The sequence below is a fragment of the Mytilus edulis genome, chromosome 1, assembly GCF_963676685.1.
Source record: "Mytilus edulis chromosome 1, xbMytEdul2.2, whole genome shotgun sequence".
NCBI classification, from domain to species: domain Eukaryota; kingdom Metazoa; phylum Mollusca; class Bivalvia; order Mytilida; family Mytilidae; genus Mytilus; species Mytilus edulis.
This window is the reverse complement of record NC_092344.1, coordinates 36,723,651-36,741,607: the sequence shown is the minus strand read 5'-3', so window position 1 is coordinate 36,741,607 and position 17,957 is coordinate 36,723,651. Positions and strand designations below refer to the sequence as shown.

The following is a 17,957-nucleotide window of genomic DNA, read 5'->3' as shown; positions in this document are numbered from 1 at the left end:
TTTTCCTTTCTTTTAAATGAAATATTTCTGTAAGCAAAGTTTAAAAAATATTGTACATTTTGTTCTTACCCTGTCTGGATGTAGTCTAAAAATGTATGTTGATATTCTATTTTGTTTGACATTAGATACACCTAAAAGTGAAAAAAAATCAATATCATTCACAAATGTGTTCTTTTCATGATTTAAAACAATCAAATCTACAAACAACATCATTTAATTAGATGATACAATATACTTCTATTAATAAAGTTTTGTGTTTATTGTCATAGAACAATAAGTTTAAACAAAATTGTTTCATTTTTTTTTTAAACTCTACTTAAAATAAATGAATAATGTGTCTTAGGACATGAATGTAGAAAAGTGGCATAACTCTAGAAATGATCTTGACATACTGCCATTTTTTTTTTTAACTATGTCTGCATGTTTTGGTTTCTCAGCATTCTGTATGAGTTTCATAAAATTTGGATGAGGAAAACTTAACTTAGAGTGCTGATACGAAAATGGGGTGGAAGGAAGAATGGTCAAGGGTTACACTTAATGCCCCCCATTGCCTACATTAAGGGCATGACAAGAATAGTGATCTTTACAACTTAAGAAGATTTTTATGTGTATATCCCTAATATAATCATTCACAAAATCTTTAAAAAAAAAATTCTATTATTTATCAAATTTAGTGTCTATCAACAAAAACAGCTGTGTACATCAAATTCCATAGTATATTATTATTTTAAATCATAAAACTATACTTACTTATTGTGATAATGATCAAAACTTATATTCTAACTCTTGCTACTAATTGTCTATTACACATGTAGAGGAATCTTACTATCTTTTCTCACATCATTGTCAGTTGTCAAACATTCATGATAATAAATGTACATATAAAAATTCTGAATAACAGTAATTATCCCCGGCTTAGTATATATCTAGGATTTTGATTGGTTAACGCACGTCGTTACAAAACCCATAGCCCCTGGGTGTTGCTAACCCATATCCCCGGACGTTGCTAACAATTATCCCGGGGAACTTCACGCAAGTTTTCCTTAGTTCCATGATTGCTCCTTGTGAAATATTGAATTCTGTAGATTATCCATGATGTTTGTTATTAAATATTTAATTCATTAACAATTTTGTCCTATTATGCCGATCATTTACACCCATTTCATTAAATGCATCACTTGACTGACACATTTTCAAGGAATGGGACTACTGACCTAGCTATGCAAATGACCCACGTTGACATTCAACCATCTATGACGCAACTCTCACAACATTGAGCGCCAAATTTGACACAATCCAGTTTCTCTGTCACCGTATTAAAAACATCTTATATTAGATTATCTGTAGGGTTCTATCAAAGGTAGTACCCTACACCCCGTAAAAAATATGTAAAATTTCCAAATTTCAATAAAACTTTTTTAGATAATGAAAAAACCGTTGTTTTCACGTTACACTTTGTACCCGAATTTCCATAAAACTCGTCCAATTTGGACTAAGACCAGAGATAAATTCGTTATCTACGTTCATATCCGTAGATATGGATATTTTAACACCCTTCAGTACCCTGTACACCCTTCGGCTACGCCTCAAGGTGTACTGGGGTACTTCAGGGTGTTAAAATATCCATATCTACGGATATGAACGTAGATAACTTATATTACATTTTGCCTTCATTCTGTCTAAATGTTTTCATTTATGCAGGAATTTTCCCCCCAAATAGCCCAAGTAATATAACAATGTCAACAAAGTGAAATTGATCAGTAGCAAGTAAACTGAGATATTAAAATTTTGTCTTTATTGATATTGTTTCTACATACCTGTCCCGAGTCTACATACTTTTTCTTCTTTTCTTTCTTCTTTGGATTTATAAGCTGTTAAGATAGTTAACAGCAGTGAAATACTAAATGTTACTGCATTTACATTAAATGACAGCAAAGTAATAAACCAAGAAACAACATGACTTTTTTTTTTATATCTCAAGTGACTTCACCTATCTATATTGATATAAACACAAGACAATAATTACCAATTCAATAAAAGACAGTCGCTTTCACAAAAATTGTTATTTTCTTACCGGTAATTCTAATTATTTTTTTTTGTCACTTTTTTTTAGATACAATGTATATGTAAAAATATATTTTAATAATTGAAAAAATACCCGGAAGAAAGATAGGAAAATATATGACATTGATTTTGTTAACTTTCAAATTTGTTAGAAAATTCGAAAACAGCATATAATTGGTACATTTTGGTGGTTTATCAGGTGCAGATCAAGTTTGAGAGTGAAGGGGGCTTTTTTTGTCTGTAATTGTAAAAAAAAAAAGCGGCAATCAAAGGGAGACAATTTTTTATTAACATTTTATGCCAAGTAAAACCTATATTTTTTCTATCTAAGAATCTGAGCAGAATCAAGATATAAACTATATACAGTGTATCCTGCCTAATCCGACACCTGAGTATTCCAACATCCTGTTTTAGCCGACACATTTTGATGGTCCCAAAATATGCCTATCCCTGCAGAAAAAAACTGAGTATTCTATCACCCTGCTTAATCCAACATTTTTTTCTGGTCCTTCAGTGAGTTGATTAATTCAGGTTACACTGTACCTGAAGTTGTGACTGAATATCTACTTCGCATCTAACTTGTCATATATTTTTACCTTTCTTTGGTGTTTTTAGCTTGATATGAAAATATAAAACAGCCTTTGAGGATTTTTCGATCATTCTTTTCTGTACAATTTATGAACAATTTCAATTTCCTACTATCATGAATAATTAGTACCTACACCATACTGATTACTGGATCCTGGTCCTCTACTGATTTCACTTATTGTTGTGGTAAATTCTCCAATCAGATCAACACTGTAAAAAAGGAAATATATTTATACATAAACAAGAATGTGTCCCTAGTACACGTTTGCCCCATCTGCACTATCATTTTCTAAGTTCAGTGGACCGTGAAAATCGGGGGAAATCTCTAATTTGGTATCAAAATTAGAAAGAACATATCATAGGGAACATGTGTACTAAGTTTCAAGTTGATTGGACTTCAACTTCATCAAAATCTACCTGGACCAAAAACTTTAACCTGAAGTGGGACGAACGGACGGACGGACAAATGAACGAACGAAGGGACAGATGAATAGATGCACAGACCAGAAAACATAATGCCCATAAATGGGGCATAAAAACATGTCTGCTTCCAGAAGACAGTTATTAAGCAGATTAAAGTTTTGTTTCATTAAAAAGAGGCTAATATAAATCTTAAATTTTTTATCATAAACTCTGTCTTTTATTCAGATTTGTCATTTTCCAATAGTTGAAACTAAGTTCATAAATTTCCAAAAGTGATATTGGGTATCTAATCATTCTTAGTTAGAAATGTTCATGTATTTTAGGTTATCATTAAAATCAGTCTCTTTGGAATATTCTTCACAGAATCATTTTTCAATACTCTGCATATTGGTGGCATAAGTTATGTTAAACAAAAGGGGATAAACAATATGTTTCATTATAGAGTGCTGTTTATCTCATATGCTTGGAAGGATAAAGACTTTGAATACCTAAAATATATGTTGCAACATCATGAACATTGGTTGAATAAAAATGATTTCTGAAAATGTAAAAAAACAGTTGTTCAAGAAAAAAAAAATAATGAGAAGATTTTCTTTGATGGAAGAATTCAAAAAAAGTTAACCAAATACTATTTGCTAATTTTGTTTTTTATCCACCAACTTTTGAAATTTATATGTAAACATATTTTAAAGCCCAATTATAACTTTTTGAAACATATTCTGTATATATTCAAAAACTATGGCAGAACACCTTTCAATTTATATTCATATTACTAGTCTACATTCTACAATACACTGATTTTATTTACCTGCCATCACTGTTCCAGTCATTACATACAACCTTGATTACTCTGAAAAGATATCAAAGGTCCAATTAAATGCATTTACAGGAAATACCACATTTACACAGTTCCCTTGAAAATGTTTTATCAAAACAATTGCCTATCTTTAGTATTTCTAGCATTAGTTTCATTAACACCATTTTGTATGTGTTAGTTGTCTCATTCTAATTTTAACATTAACTTAAATGAAGATGGTTCAGTTTATGGACCTGGGCACTTGAGAAAAACTAAGTTTTTGAATAGGTTCATGCATGCTCTGTCTTCCATTTTTCCATGTAGCGTTTTGTTAGCTGTTGTTTTTCTTTTCTTCACATTTCCTCTTTAGCCATGATGTTGTTCCTTTTTAGCCTAAAAGGCCAAGTGATCTTTTCTCATCACTTGGCGTCCGGCGTCCGGCATCCGTTGTCAACGTTAACTTTTACAAAATTCTTCTCCTCTGAAACTACTGGGCCAAATTAAACCAAACTTGGCCACAATCATCATTGGGGTATCAAGTTTAAAAAACAGGTGAAAATCTATCTGCCCTGAAATTTTCAGATGAATCGGATAACCCGTTGTTGGGTTGCTGCCCCTGAATTAGTAATTTTAAGGAAATTTTGCTGTTTTTGGTTATTATCTTGAATATTATTATAGATAGAGATAAACTGTAAACAGCAATAATGTTCAGCAAAGTAATATTTACAAATAAGTCAACATGACTGAAATGGTCAGTTGACCCCTTTAGGAGTTATTGCCCTTTATTGTCAATTTTTAACCATTTTTCGAAAATCTTAGTAATATTTTACAAAAATCTTCTCCTCTGAAACTACTGGGCCAAATTAATCCAAACTTGGCCACAATCATCTTTTGGGTTAGTAGTTTGAAAAATGTGTCCGATGACCCTGCCATCAAACCAAGATGGCCGCCATGGCTAAAAATAGAACATGGGGTAACATGCAGTTTTTGGCTTATAACTCAAAACCCAAAGCATTTAGAGAAAATCTGACAAGGGGTAAAATTGTTTATTAGTTCAAGATCTATCTGCCCTGAAATTTTCAGATGAATCGGACAACCCGTTGTTGGGTTGCTGGCCCTGAATTAGTAATTTTAAGGAAATTTTGCTCTTTTTGGGTATTATCTTTAATATTATTATAGATAGAGATAATTTATAAACAGCAATAATGTTCAGCAAAGTAAGATTTACAAATAAGTCAACATGACTGAAATGGTCAGTTGACCCCTTTAGGAGTTATTGCCCTTTATAGTCAATTTTTAACCATTTTTCGTAAAATTTGTAAATTTTTACTAACATTTTCCACTGAAACTAATGGGCCAAGTTAATTATAGATAGAGATAATTTAAGCAGCAAGAATGTTCAGTAAAGTAAGATGTACAAACACATCACCATCACCAAAACACAATTTTGTCAAGAATCCATCTGCTTCCTTTAATATTCACATATATATATATAGACCAAGGTGAGCGACACAGGCTCTTTAGAGCCTCTAGTTTATTCTTCATTTAGCAATTTTATTGTCTCTTTTTTAAACATCTTTACATATTTGCCATAGTTTTTCATAAATAATTATAGTACTTTGGCCATAATTACAAATGTTTTTGGATGTACAAATCCTACATTTCTAAAAAAATCACCTGTAATTTTTATTATAATTTTTAACTGTAAAAATATGTCGACATATTATAATTTTTAAGATTAAATTTGTTAGAAACTAATAAAAAATAGAGGTCTTGCACACAACTTACAATTTCTATATACCAGGTAATGAAATTTTTTTTTTATCTATACCTCGCATGATCTCCATTACATATTGTCTTCACTGGTACAGTAAACGGCTGCCATGTTGGGTTTAATGAGTTTTTAATTACTTCTGTTCGATGAACAACAGTGAAACTACAACAAAAGATTAAAAGTACCAATATTTTATAAGAAAAACAAATTATTATCAGCTAACAGCTTCCTTGTGCATACTCAAAATAATTTTCAAGACTTATTCATTAAAGATCATTTACACCGTAAAAGTTTAAACATAGAAAAGTGGTATATAATATATAAATAGATACAAACACAAAATATAATGCATATTTGTATACTGTGTATATAAATCATCAAATGTTAATGAGAGATAAAAGGAGACTGAAGTATAAAATTGTTTATTTTACTGGTAAGGGTCGTTCAATTTATACATTAAAACATCTCAGAAAGGCATACTTGAATAATTTCTATGCATAACTAACTTTTGAAATTTTATTTATAAGCAAATAAAACAATATATTTCCACTAACATGCTGAACAAAATAAAGGTCAGCAAGAAGGTGAATCATTAAAATAAAGTTTTTTACTGGTTATGACAGGACAAAGTCTGACTTTAACAGTCCTTGATCAAAAAGAATTAAAAAAATTCAGGTACACCTTAAAAATTATTGTCTGTCTGGGTTAATAGGGAAAATACACTTACATTTAGTTAACATTGAAAAATAAAATCTAGATAATTTAATAAATGACTCATTTTATAATTGCATGACGGTTAAAACCGATTGGATCATTACAAGACTCATATTCTTATATATTTAAAAACCTACCTGCCATCCTCATTTGATCTTTGAAATTCTAAGTAGGGATCTGATTTCCCAAAGAAATCTTTTTTGTCTAATTTGTTAGCTTTAAACTGTAGGGTGATGATTTCCTGTTAAAAAAATTTTTTTTTTTAGGCATTTACTGTTAGTTTCTATATCACAACAAAAACTTGTCAATAGAAAGCTAATAAAAACTAATTATCAAATGTTTGTTTAGTATGTGATACAAGCAGACCAAGTGAAAGTGTGAGCTACTGCTCACTGAATATACCCCTGCCCAAATATTTCGGTAAACAGGAAGTTGTTGAGTGATAAATCTAAAAACACATCACACAGTGAAGCTGACTTATATACAACCTGAAACCAATTTTCAGAAATCATTGTATTGTAGTTCCTGAGAAAAATGTGATGAAAATTTTCAACTTGACTATCACGTGTTAATTATACCAATGTTCGGTAATCAGGAAGTTGTTGAGTGATGAATCTGAAATCTCATCACTCGGTATAGCCGACTTATATATACCCTGAAACCAAATTTCAGAAATCCTTGTGATGTAGTTACTGAGAAAGATCTGACGAAAAATATTCATGGGACAAACTGAATACTGAAGGACAGATGGATGGACTGAAGGACAGATGGGATGAACAGACAGAGGTGAAACAGTATACCCCAACTTTTTTTAAGCAGGGGTATAAAAAGTTAATAAGATATAATTTGGAAGTATGTTAATGAATGCACAGTCATCAGTATTTCTCTTTCAACCAGTCATGCTATATTAAATAACAATTACCAGTATGACAACATCATAGAGTAGTTGAACTAATATTTAGGAATATTGTCCAGATCAGTATATTAAAATGCAAAAGCTTGCAAGTGCAATATGATATACTGCAAGGGACAATTTTCATTAATTTTTGTGCAATAACCCTTTTTTATGTTTTATAAGATAGTATCAAATTTTACAGTAACATTCATAACACCTTGTTCAAAACATGCATCGCTAATATCAGTAGTAAGGATGTGATACCTATTTCTGTCATCTTGTTTATCTTCTGTTCGCTTGGGTGCAAATATTCTTTTACTCAGAACTTCTCTAATGTGTAACCAACTTTAAGGAGAAACTATAGAATGCAATACCGGTCAAGATGCAGTATTTTTTACTCTTCGAAAATGCCCTACTTTAATAGAATATTCATAAAGAAGAACAGTAAAACTGTAGATAATTTCATAAGATCTGAGGTTGCCAATTTGTCAGAGTCTACGCAGCTTTATTATGAATATCCTTTAAGGTAAAACTCACTTTGCAGTTGCTCATTTCTTCTGCTCGAACTGAAAATAAAAAATAAAACATACAATAGCACATTTATTATCATGTGGGAAATTTTGGCAAAGTTACCCCTCCCCACTAGTATCAAGATCAAGGTTAAATTGCCTTTCGTGTAAAATTGGTGTTTATGAAAGATCAGAATCAGGGATAAGAAAATATGAAAAAGAAATCTTAAGAACAGGTTAGATCCATAAACAGTAATGAAATCAAACGTTTCTCTCATAAATTATTTGTGACATGAAATTTAAAATTACAATGATAACTCAACTTACTGATAATGTCTCCATTCTTTGCAACTGGTCCCCTATAAAATATGAATTCTATATTGAAAATAAATAAATAAACAGAGTTCCAAAAACACCCCCATTACAAATGTTTTATCTTTCCAAGGTAGAAGGACAATAACTAAATAAAACACTTTTTTTGGAAGCGTTAACAAGACTATTTTTCATAAATTTAATATTTCCAAGGGACATAACTCTACTAAGGAAAACAACAAGGGCAGATCATTATATGTTTGAAATCCCAATGCAGATATTGAAATTGGACCACATACCAAATATACACCTTATCGCTATTTGTCCGCCATTACTGGGTATCAAACAGGTTCCCGTAAAATTTTGACGTAATAAAACAAAATATCTGTATATTTGTATGCAGAGATTTCAAAAACCTAAAACTATAATTTCCATGAAAATGCAAGTTTTTCTCAATCCACAAAAATTGATACCCACATAAATAAATGAATCCACAGTATATTAAAAACTTTAATACACCTTATCGCTAATCCCGGCTGACCTGGCCGCTTGAACTTTTGACGCATACAACAATTACTTTTCCATTGTGGCGTTTATGACTTCACTGTTAGAGTAAAGAAATACAGATTTTCTTTGGAGCAAATACTTCATTTGGGAATTTGTGAACTTTCTTTTTTCTATAACTATTGTATAAATTTATGATTATCAAATGTTGTTGTTGTATGTCTTTATATTTATATATTATAACTCAGTATATTTAGGAGAGGATTATTTTAGTTGTGATAACTTGTGTCTGATTATTTTTGTTATATGCAAAAACAAATAAAATATGATTAAATGAAATGAACCACTACTTATAGTATTGCTTACTTGAGTGGTCGCTTCATAACTCCATTTGGTGATCCAACAATTTCTCCTAATGACACTTCTATTCTTCCTATAAAATCCTAAAAAAAAAAGGCATTCATTATTGTAACCTCTTCTTGCAAAGTTTTGTTCAGTTCAGCACAATTAACCTTTCAACCAATATCTTATACTGTAATGCCTTATATCGTATTCTCTAAATTTATATACTGACCCAAAATTCTTCTCATCCAAACATCTCTGATGAGAGGAATAAGTAGCATTAATAAAGAAGCTAGAAGGCTTTGAGTATTATTTAAAGTTGAGAAAGAAATGTTACAAATAAAGGCAACAGTAGTACACTGCTGTTCAAAATTAATAAATCGATAGAGAAAAAACAAATCCGGGTTACAAACTAAAACTGAGGGAAACGTATCAAATATAAGAGAACTACGACACAACAGAGACACATCAGCGAAATGTAACACACACAGAAACGAACTATAAGGTTACAATGGCCATTTTCCTGACTTGGTACAGTTCATTTTATGAATAAATGGTGGGTTGAACCTGGTTTTGTGGCATGCCAAACCTCCCGCTTTAATGGCAGTGTTAATTATAACATTAAAATGACAACATTACACGACAGGGTTACAATAAATAAACAGATAAATGGGAGAAAATATGGGACAGAGAAACAAACATGTATTTCTTACAATCATGACAATATATATATATATATATGATTTAGTCTGAATCATTGCTTTTAAATTACAACTAAGTATTAATTGAAACTATAAAAAAAAATGGTATTACATAATTGATTTAGCAGTAGAATTTTCTGTGTCTTCTGGCTTTAAACATGCCATTAAAATATCAAATGCTTTGAAATTCTGATGTTTTGGGCAAATATCGAAATGTCACAAATAAATTAAAGAAGTAAGATAGCAGACACCTAAACGACAAAACAGATCATCCCCTTAAACCTTTCCCCCATTTCCATAAAGATCTGAGTTCGACCATATGCACCAATTGCGGCTTGCACCTTTAAGGTTCATCATAACAAATGAGTTTTTGTCTCAATTTTGGGGGACATCAAATACTACAACAATTTTTACAGATCAGAAATTGAAATTGACCAATCTGATTAAATGTGTTAATATTGATTGTTGCTTCCTTTATGTTCAGTAGCAAATATTTCATGCATTTTGGCTTGATAAAACAATTGTTTGTAACAGTCAAATGTACTTTCAATGCTCCTGAAGTTTTCATTCATTCTTTATAACTTACATGTGCATCAAGTCTAGCTGTTTTGGCATCTACATCATATCTGAAAATAATGAACATTTTAAAAATATGTTTACCATGTATTTCTTACAATCATGACAATATATATCAATAATTTAGTCTGAATCATTGCTTTTTAAATCATGTCCCTTTATAAACATTCCTTCACCCAGGTTTTTTTTTCCATCAAGTCTTTTTGTTTTGTTTAACTTCATTTTCCTCGAAATTATTTTTGTGTTAATTACTTTTCTAGTTAATATCCATTTTCTATGAAAAGAAACCAATATATATACTTTACAAATCAAATCTATTTGAATCACACAATTTTTTTAAAATTTACAATTGATTGTAAAAGCTAAAAAGTGATAGAAAAAGAAAAGGGTTCTTAAAGACACTAATCAGTAAAAATACACATGTACATTGTATATCCATTAACTATAAATTAAGGGAAAAGATAAATGTTGAGTTGAACCTGTTGTTTTGGTTGGCAAAACCTCTTATAACCAGATGCTGCGCAGGGCGCAGCTTTACCTGACCGCAGAGGTCGTACCCTAAACAGTTGGGGCAAGTATGGACACAACATTCAAACTTGATACAGCTCTGAATTTGGATTGTGATTAAATAGTTGACACAGAATGAATGTGGTCTAATGAACTTAAAAAAAAAATTATAATCTGAAATGATAAAATTTCCCCCCCCACCCCTCCCTATTTTTTTTCACCTCCCCCAATCCCGTATTCCAAAAATAATCTCATTTCAAATTTCTAATTAAGTTGGCAACAATAACTACTCATTTAAATACATCATAAAATATCTAAATATAAAATAACTTACAGTCATGGCTTAAATTAATATTAATTAACAGTAACTTCTAAAAATAAATTTACAGCTACACATCTGAAGACAATTATCACTTCCTTTAAAGACCGGGGATGACCTAGAAAATTTTACACCCCTACAGCAATTAAGCCTATTTGGATATGGGCAGTGCTAAGATAAGAAACAGATTATTTTTAGTGAATTTTCTTGTTGTGTAAATAGAAGCACATGTTACTGACTGCATGCTGTGATAAGAGAAAATATGAAAAAACTATAAAACTTACACACAGATTTTATCTCATGAAAATCCAATTAATGTATATATACAAGATAGAAACACAATGTCACTGTATCCAATAAGAAATATTAAATGTTTTATAAATGAGACAAAAATTTAAAGTTGCATCCCATGAATTGATATTTAGATAAAAATATTTACTTCATAATAAAGATGATGAATGAATATTAATTTCTCTCTATTTTTTCTCTAATAAAATGAATTTATTTGCCTAGCCCAAATACTTTGTCTGTAATTATAAGTTGGAGGCTTATAGTTCTTTTTGCCAATGTTACTTCTTGGAGCATTTCTACGGTTTGGGTTCCAGATTGATGTGAAATCGCGATCAACATTTTCATTCCAATGACAAACTGCCAACTGACTTCTAGCTTGGTAATTGTCATTACTAAAAGCAATTCTTTTATCTTGGAACATGTTCATAGTATTGTTAAAGCTCTCAACATAACATGTATCTTTGGCTAACACATAATCCTCAGGGTGGGTGTAAATTGTAGATTTCCGAATAACACCTAGGAGAAGTTTTTCAGCAATTGGTATTGAAATAATTATCCGCTTAGGTTCGTAATTTGTATCACGCTTACATCGTGAATCAGGATGACACTTCTGGTGGTTGTTCTTATAATGTTCCACAATATTTAGTAATACATCCTTTAATTCCTTTGGATTTTCTTCACAGTTTCTAACAGCCCAATGAAAATGTGTGGCAACTGATTCCACCTTGTCCTCTAGTTGAGCAGACCAGGACTTTTCTTTTAAATATTTTGGTCCCGCAGATACTCTTTTCATTGCAACTTTAACCTTTTTGATGGCATGCCATGGATCGTTCTGATTTGTAATAATTCCTGTGTCTTTTACCAGCTTGTTAATACTCAAATTTCGGTCATGAGAATGTACATTAACTTGAACGTCTTGCTCTTCCAAGTAATGGTAGATTCGTTGTGTTCCCAATTTTTCATGGCGCTGTGATACAGAATCATCAGATTTTGTAACATGTTCACATTTGAGAACTTTGTGGATTTTTTCTCCTATGGCAACAACACTGCTGTCTTTTGCATTTTTACGCCAGCCATGTCGAGCATCTGTTATTATGTTAATTCCTGTCAATTCATCGTACATTCCAATTTCTTCTAGTACTGCTGACTCAATACTTTCATTGTATTGCTGTTCAATATGATTTTTGTATCTTTGAAACATGTATTGCTGTTTTTGTTTGTTGATATGTCCTATTTTAGCAGCATTAGCAAATCTGTTGTAGTGCACTGGTAACATTCCGCTACAAGTATATCCGTGAAATGTCCTCAAGTTTGCAAGGTATTCACCGTTAGGTAAATAAGGAGACGATGACCATAACATGGAATGGTGTTTATCAGTGTCACAATTAAAACGCACTGCAGCTACATGTCCTTTTGGTGTCAACTTCTTTATACTGAAATGTCCATTGCAAATGGAAGAGTGGTTTTCTACAACTTTGATGATTTTCTGTAGTGATGTTTCTGCCGTTAGGAATAATTTTTGATCGACATCTTTTTTCTGCACCTGGATGTAGGTATTTAAATCTAATGTTGTCATATCAGACTTTGAGGACTGTCCATTATGGTCAAGAAGAAAATAGTCTAAGACCTTCTCTAAGATGTCAGCATTATTTACAGGGTGATTTAGTTGCTGTACAAGTATAGTCCGAACTTTTTGTAACTTTGAAAGTACTAATTGCTTTTTACTGTTATCTCCAGGAACAGAAATTTTGAAGCAAGGTGGTCGTTTTGTTTCTTTTTCCATTTTCAATAGCAAGTGAATAATACCAGAATACTAAAAGTAACTGATGCAAAATAATATTATACATCTAGAAGATTATCTACATGATCTATATGTAAACAGTCTTAAAATTTGACCCAGTCTAGGACATTTTGGACCATGGCAGGGGTTTGTTTTATTTATATTTTTATCTACAAATCCTAAGTAATAATATTATGGATATAACAATTTAATAATTACATTATAGCAATTGACATTTTTAAATATGGAATTATAGGGATTGGGGACAGTAAGAATTAAACAAATTATGAAACATGCACTGTCCTTATTGATAGCCTCCCTCAATTTGAAAGGGGACTCTAAAGGAGTACTGGACTTAATTTTCAAAGCATTACAGACATAATGTTGTACAAAAGCATGTTTGATATTTTTTAAAAATAATCATTATGTCAGTTTTTATCCCGTATGTAAAATCTTCTCGTGTAAAACATAAAATATGAATGCAATCTCTCCTGTAAGTACCTTATTATAATATGAGGTGTGTAAAACACTGGGAATATGATATCCAAGGTATTTGATGCTAAGATTTGGAGGGAAAAATATTGTTGTTTTATTGCTACAGTTTGATAAAAGAAAGTCCTGTAAATTAGATATAAAATATAGACTTGACAAAATGGAGAAAATAGCACTTCTTGTCACTGAAGAACAAAAGGAAACTATTTACAGTTTATTTGGATATTACAATTGGGATGTAAAGTTAGTAGATAGTAATAATGAGATTGCACAAGTTGCAACTATGTCCACACAAACTAGTGACAATGAACAGGAGGAGATAGAAGCTGGAATTGAGGAAAACCAATTCCGCATAGAACAAGACCAAGAATGTGAGGAATGCCCCTTTTGTTTTTGCAAACCTTGTATTACTAGTGAAAACAACAGACAAATGTGGTGGGAAAGTGAACCTCAAGGGAGACATCAAAGAAATCATAGTTTGCGAAAAGAAAACTACAAATATTTCTGGACAATGATGTTTCACCGTGAAGCTTGGAAGGATGACAGATATTTATTACGAAAACAAGCTGCTCTTGAAAGAGACCCTAAATTTAAAAATTACACATGGCATAAAAGAGATATTATGCCTAATTGTGTCCTAAAATTAGTAAGAGAGTGGCATCCAAATCCTGAAAATATTTCTTATATGGGCCACCTCTGGGAATAGTTACATTAATTTATAAAAGTGACATTTGTTTGGGATATAACATTTTTATTAGTTGGCACAACAGATTAAAAGACTATCTATATTCTGAAGCTTTGAAAGGATTTTATAATTGAATGATTCCCTGCAATTAGTAAGTAGATTTTCATTTCACAAATGCATGCATTAGATTATAGATAATAAAGCCACATGTAGCATGCTACTTCCGTTGTAAACATAAACAGAAAGTTGTTGTCATGGATATCTCCTCCTACTTGTCAATCACAGGAATTTGAATTTGAAAAATAGCTGTGCTTCAGGATTTTTATTTAAAATATCTTTATTGTGAGTTATTTTATTTTCTCAATTTTTGGTCTTAACTGACCATTATTTATGTTCTGACAACTGTACAAGTTTAAAAGTAAAGAAGATAGCAATTTTTGAATTAATTTTGAAAAATGCTTCTCAATTCTTAACCCTGCCCAATATTTGAATAAAATCATATTTTCATGAATTGTCTCCCTTTTATACCCTAACCCCGGTCTTTAACATAATTTTCAAGCAGTGTAAGGGAGGTAATCAAGTAATCAAACATATATAAAATAGTATTCTTTAAATTTTAATTGGAATTGGATTACCTCCCTTACACTACTTTTAAATTTTCTAAATTGTTCTATAACAAGAAAAACCCTTGTTTTCCCTCTTTTTTTTTGCCCCCAATTGCTTAATGATTTGATCCATTACCCCTTATAAACATCCTTTGAAGTATTGAAACTTGTGGTATAACGAGATATTTATACACTTAAACACAAGTTATTGACTGAAAACTAGAAAAATGCTTATTTGGGACCTTTTTTTGGCCCCTCACTTATTGAAACCCCCCTTGGAGCAAGAACCCCAAGACTCAATTTCAGCCTTTCCTTTTTAAAAACCTTGAAGTATAATTTCAGAGAGATCCATACACTTAAACACAAGTTATTGTCTGTAAACTAGAAAAAAATGCTTCTTTTTTACCCTTTTTTTGGCCCCTTATTTCAAAATGTTCAGGAATACTAACCCTAAACTGACACCAAGCCTTTCCTTCATTTATGAATGGAACCTTGTGGTACAATGTCAGACAGATCCATACTCATACAGTTAAACATAAGTTATTGTCCCAAAACTTCAAAAATGTTTGTTTTTGACCCCTTTTTGGCCCTTAATTCCTAGATTGTTTGCCCCATAACCCTTTAAATAAATCCTAACCTTCTACTTAATGGTAAGAACATTGTGGTACAATTTCAGAGTAATTGAAATACTTATACACAACTTATTGTCCTAAAAATAGATAAATGTATGTTTTGGGCCCCTTTGGGCACCTAATTCCTAAACCGAAGGGACCGTAACCCCCAAAAAATCAATCTGAACCTTCCTTTTGTGGTTATAAACATTGTATTAAAATTTTATTAATTTCTATTTACTTATACTAAACTTATTATCCCGAAACCATCCGTCTTCGAACAACGACGTGATACCAATATAGCACCGCAAATTTTTTTGCGGTCATATAAAAAGTTACAAATTATTAATACCATCTTAGTATGTACAAAAATGTGATGTTACAGATAATGAGAAATCCATGTTTGTTTTGTTTCAATAAAGACAAGGTTTGTAGTATACATGTACAATACAGACAAGCTTTGTAGTATACATGTACAATAAAGACAAGGTTTGTAGTATACATTTACAATAAACAAATATTTTGGGAGAAAAGAAATCTTCTACAAAATTGTGTCATCCAATACCAAACACACATTATTTCTTTAATAAGTTATACATTGAGAGTGACTAAAGGCTACATGAAACAGTACCTCCTCTCCTCTTTTCTTAGCTAACTGTATTAACATGAATATTTCCTTACACTTCAAATTTTAGTTTTTGACTTTCCTCAAAAAAATAATTCATCACAAACTTCTTCACAAAATCTGGATTCAAGTTATCCTGAATGACCTCTGACCTTCCAAACTGAAAAAGATATTAAAACATAAAAATACAATCAAGTAGTTCAATCATATCAATTTTTCCAATAAATTATTTTGATAGTTCAAAAACCAACCTATTGGAATTAACAAATTCAGCATTATTTTTTTCTGATAGAAAGTGCAAGTGCACTAAATACATACCAAGAAGTAAAGTTGATACTTTGGAAAGACCATAAATAATCAAATATCATGTATAACAAGGAAAAACAATTTTACAGCAAACCATTTATTATTCTTTTGTGGAAAATAGGATTAAATTGATCTAGCATTTTTTGGAATTGCACTTTTTTTTACATTACCATATTGACACTATATATATTAAAGCTTTTGAAAGACACAATGTTTACTATATGATTGATAGATGGTATTGTTTCATAGCAACAGTCAACAGATATACTAAGTTTGGTAAGCAATCATTAAACTACGTTAATTATTACTGTGTTTTATTTCATTATGGCCTTTGTTATAATAAAAAAAATATTTACACATACTTTAACTATAATATATATGTACAATAGTACAAGACTCACTACAAGTGTATGTATCAATTATATATATGATATCAACCTTTAAGAATAGAAAAAACTTACTTCATAGTACTGATCTGATTTTGAATCTTTACAAAATACTACAACCATTGGATCAGACTTGGACAGCATATCACAATCTCTTAAACTCCTGAAAAGATCATACAATGTAACAGTTACATTCATAAGGAGGACAGTGAAACAATAGCCTCTGCACACATGGCACATGTGGACTCAACATAATCATAGCTGTAACAGTATCTTCTTTTGGTGCAAATTTTCCTTCTCTTTGGTATTGTCAAGATAGATTAAGGTAATGTCAAAAGAAGAAGAAGTTACAGATGTTTGCACTTGTATATCATGGTAGAATGTTTCTGAAGACTGCATTCCTTCCGTTCTATCAATACATGCAAGTTTAATATTGTATACATCTTGTCCAGTAAGATTTAAATGAATATAACATGTAGAAATGAAAGACATCAAGGTCAAAGTCAGGAGCAACTTTGACCAACCAAGACGGTCAGTGTTCTCCCCAGGATTTTTTTAAGACACAAAATTCAAGGGCGCGTAACTCATTTTTTAGAGTGAACTTTTGTGATCTGAAGCAATCAGTCATTAATCCATGACATGCAATATGAATTATAATGCTTTGTGTTATGTGTTTGATAATGCAGAGTATTTGATAATGAATTACAAGAATATTATATATGAAATAAATTGATTTTAAACACAAAAGTTATTTATAAGTCAAAATATAAATATTCATCTCTTTACTCTCTGCTCCTTCTAGTTATATGTTTCAAGATAGTGTTATTTTGTTGGACAGTCTGTTCCTCAATTTTGTCTTTATCCTCTTTAGGGTTGAAAACCCCCTCTCACAATAACTTTTGCTTATACCCCCTTTTACATTTGTAAGCCATAAAAACTCAGTCAGCCACTTGTCATTGAAACCAGAAACATGGTGCTTGCTGTTATCACTTGCTAAAACTTTAGGTTGGGATTAGGAGAAGCAATGACATCTGCTTATACTGACAGTGTAGAGGAAGGTGTATTCCCCTTTTCATTAGAAGTCATTAGGCTGAAAAAAAACCTTCTATTTCCATCATCTGCCTTTTGCTTAGAAGTCACCCTTTTGTTATT

General features: G+C 31.1%; 1 protein-coding gene across 2 annotated transcripts in view; it reads right to left on the bottom strand.

Annotated features, from left to right (window-relative positions):
• The window catches only part of LOC139512101 (copine-8-like), a 38,426-nt gene that overhangs the window by 18,166 nt on the left and 2,303 nt on the right, over window positions 1-17,957 (bottom strand). For both annotated transcript variants that reach the window (XM_071299490.1, XM_071299499.1), the window contains exons 2-13: window positions 16,881-16,968; window positions 16,170-16,273; window positions 10,209-10,248; window positions 8,946-9,022; window positions 8,091-8,122; window positions 7,792-7,820; window positions 6,497-6,600; window positions 5,703-5,807; window positions 3,884-3,925; window positions 2,787-2,862; window positions 1,818-1,871; window positions 70-131 (exon numbers count right to left, since the gene is read on the bottom strand). In XM_071299490.1, coding sequence (XP_071155591.1) covers window positions 70-131; window positions 1,818-1,871; window positions 2,787-2,862; window positions 3,884-3,925; window positions 5,703-5,807; window positions 6,497-6,600; window positions 7,792-7,820; window positions 8,091-8,122; window positions 8,946-9,022; window positions 10,209-10,248; window positions 16,170-16,273; window positions 16,881-16,968 — 813 coding nt within the window. The remainder of the gene's footprint in view (window positions 1-69; window positions 132-1,817; window positions 1,872-2,786; window positions 2,863-3,883; window positions 3,926-5,702; window positions 5,808-6,496; window positions 6,601-7,791; window positions 7,821-8,090; window positions 8,123-8,945; window positions 9,023-10,208; window positions 10,249-16,169; window positions 16,274-16,880; window positions 16,969-17,957) is intronic.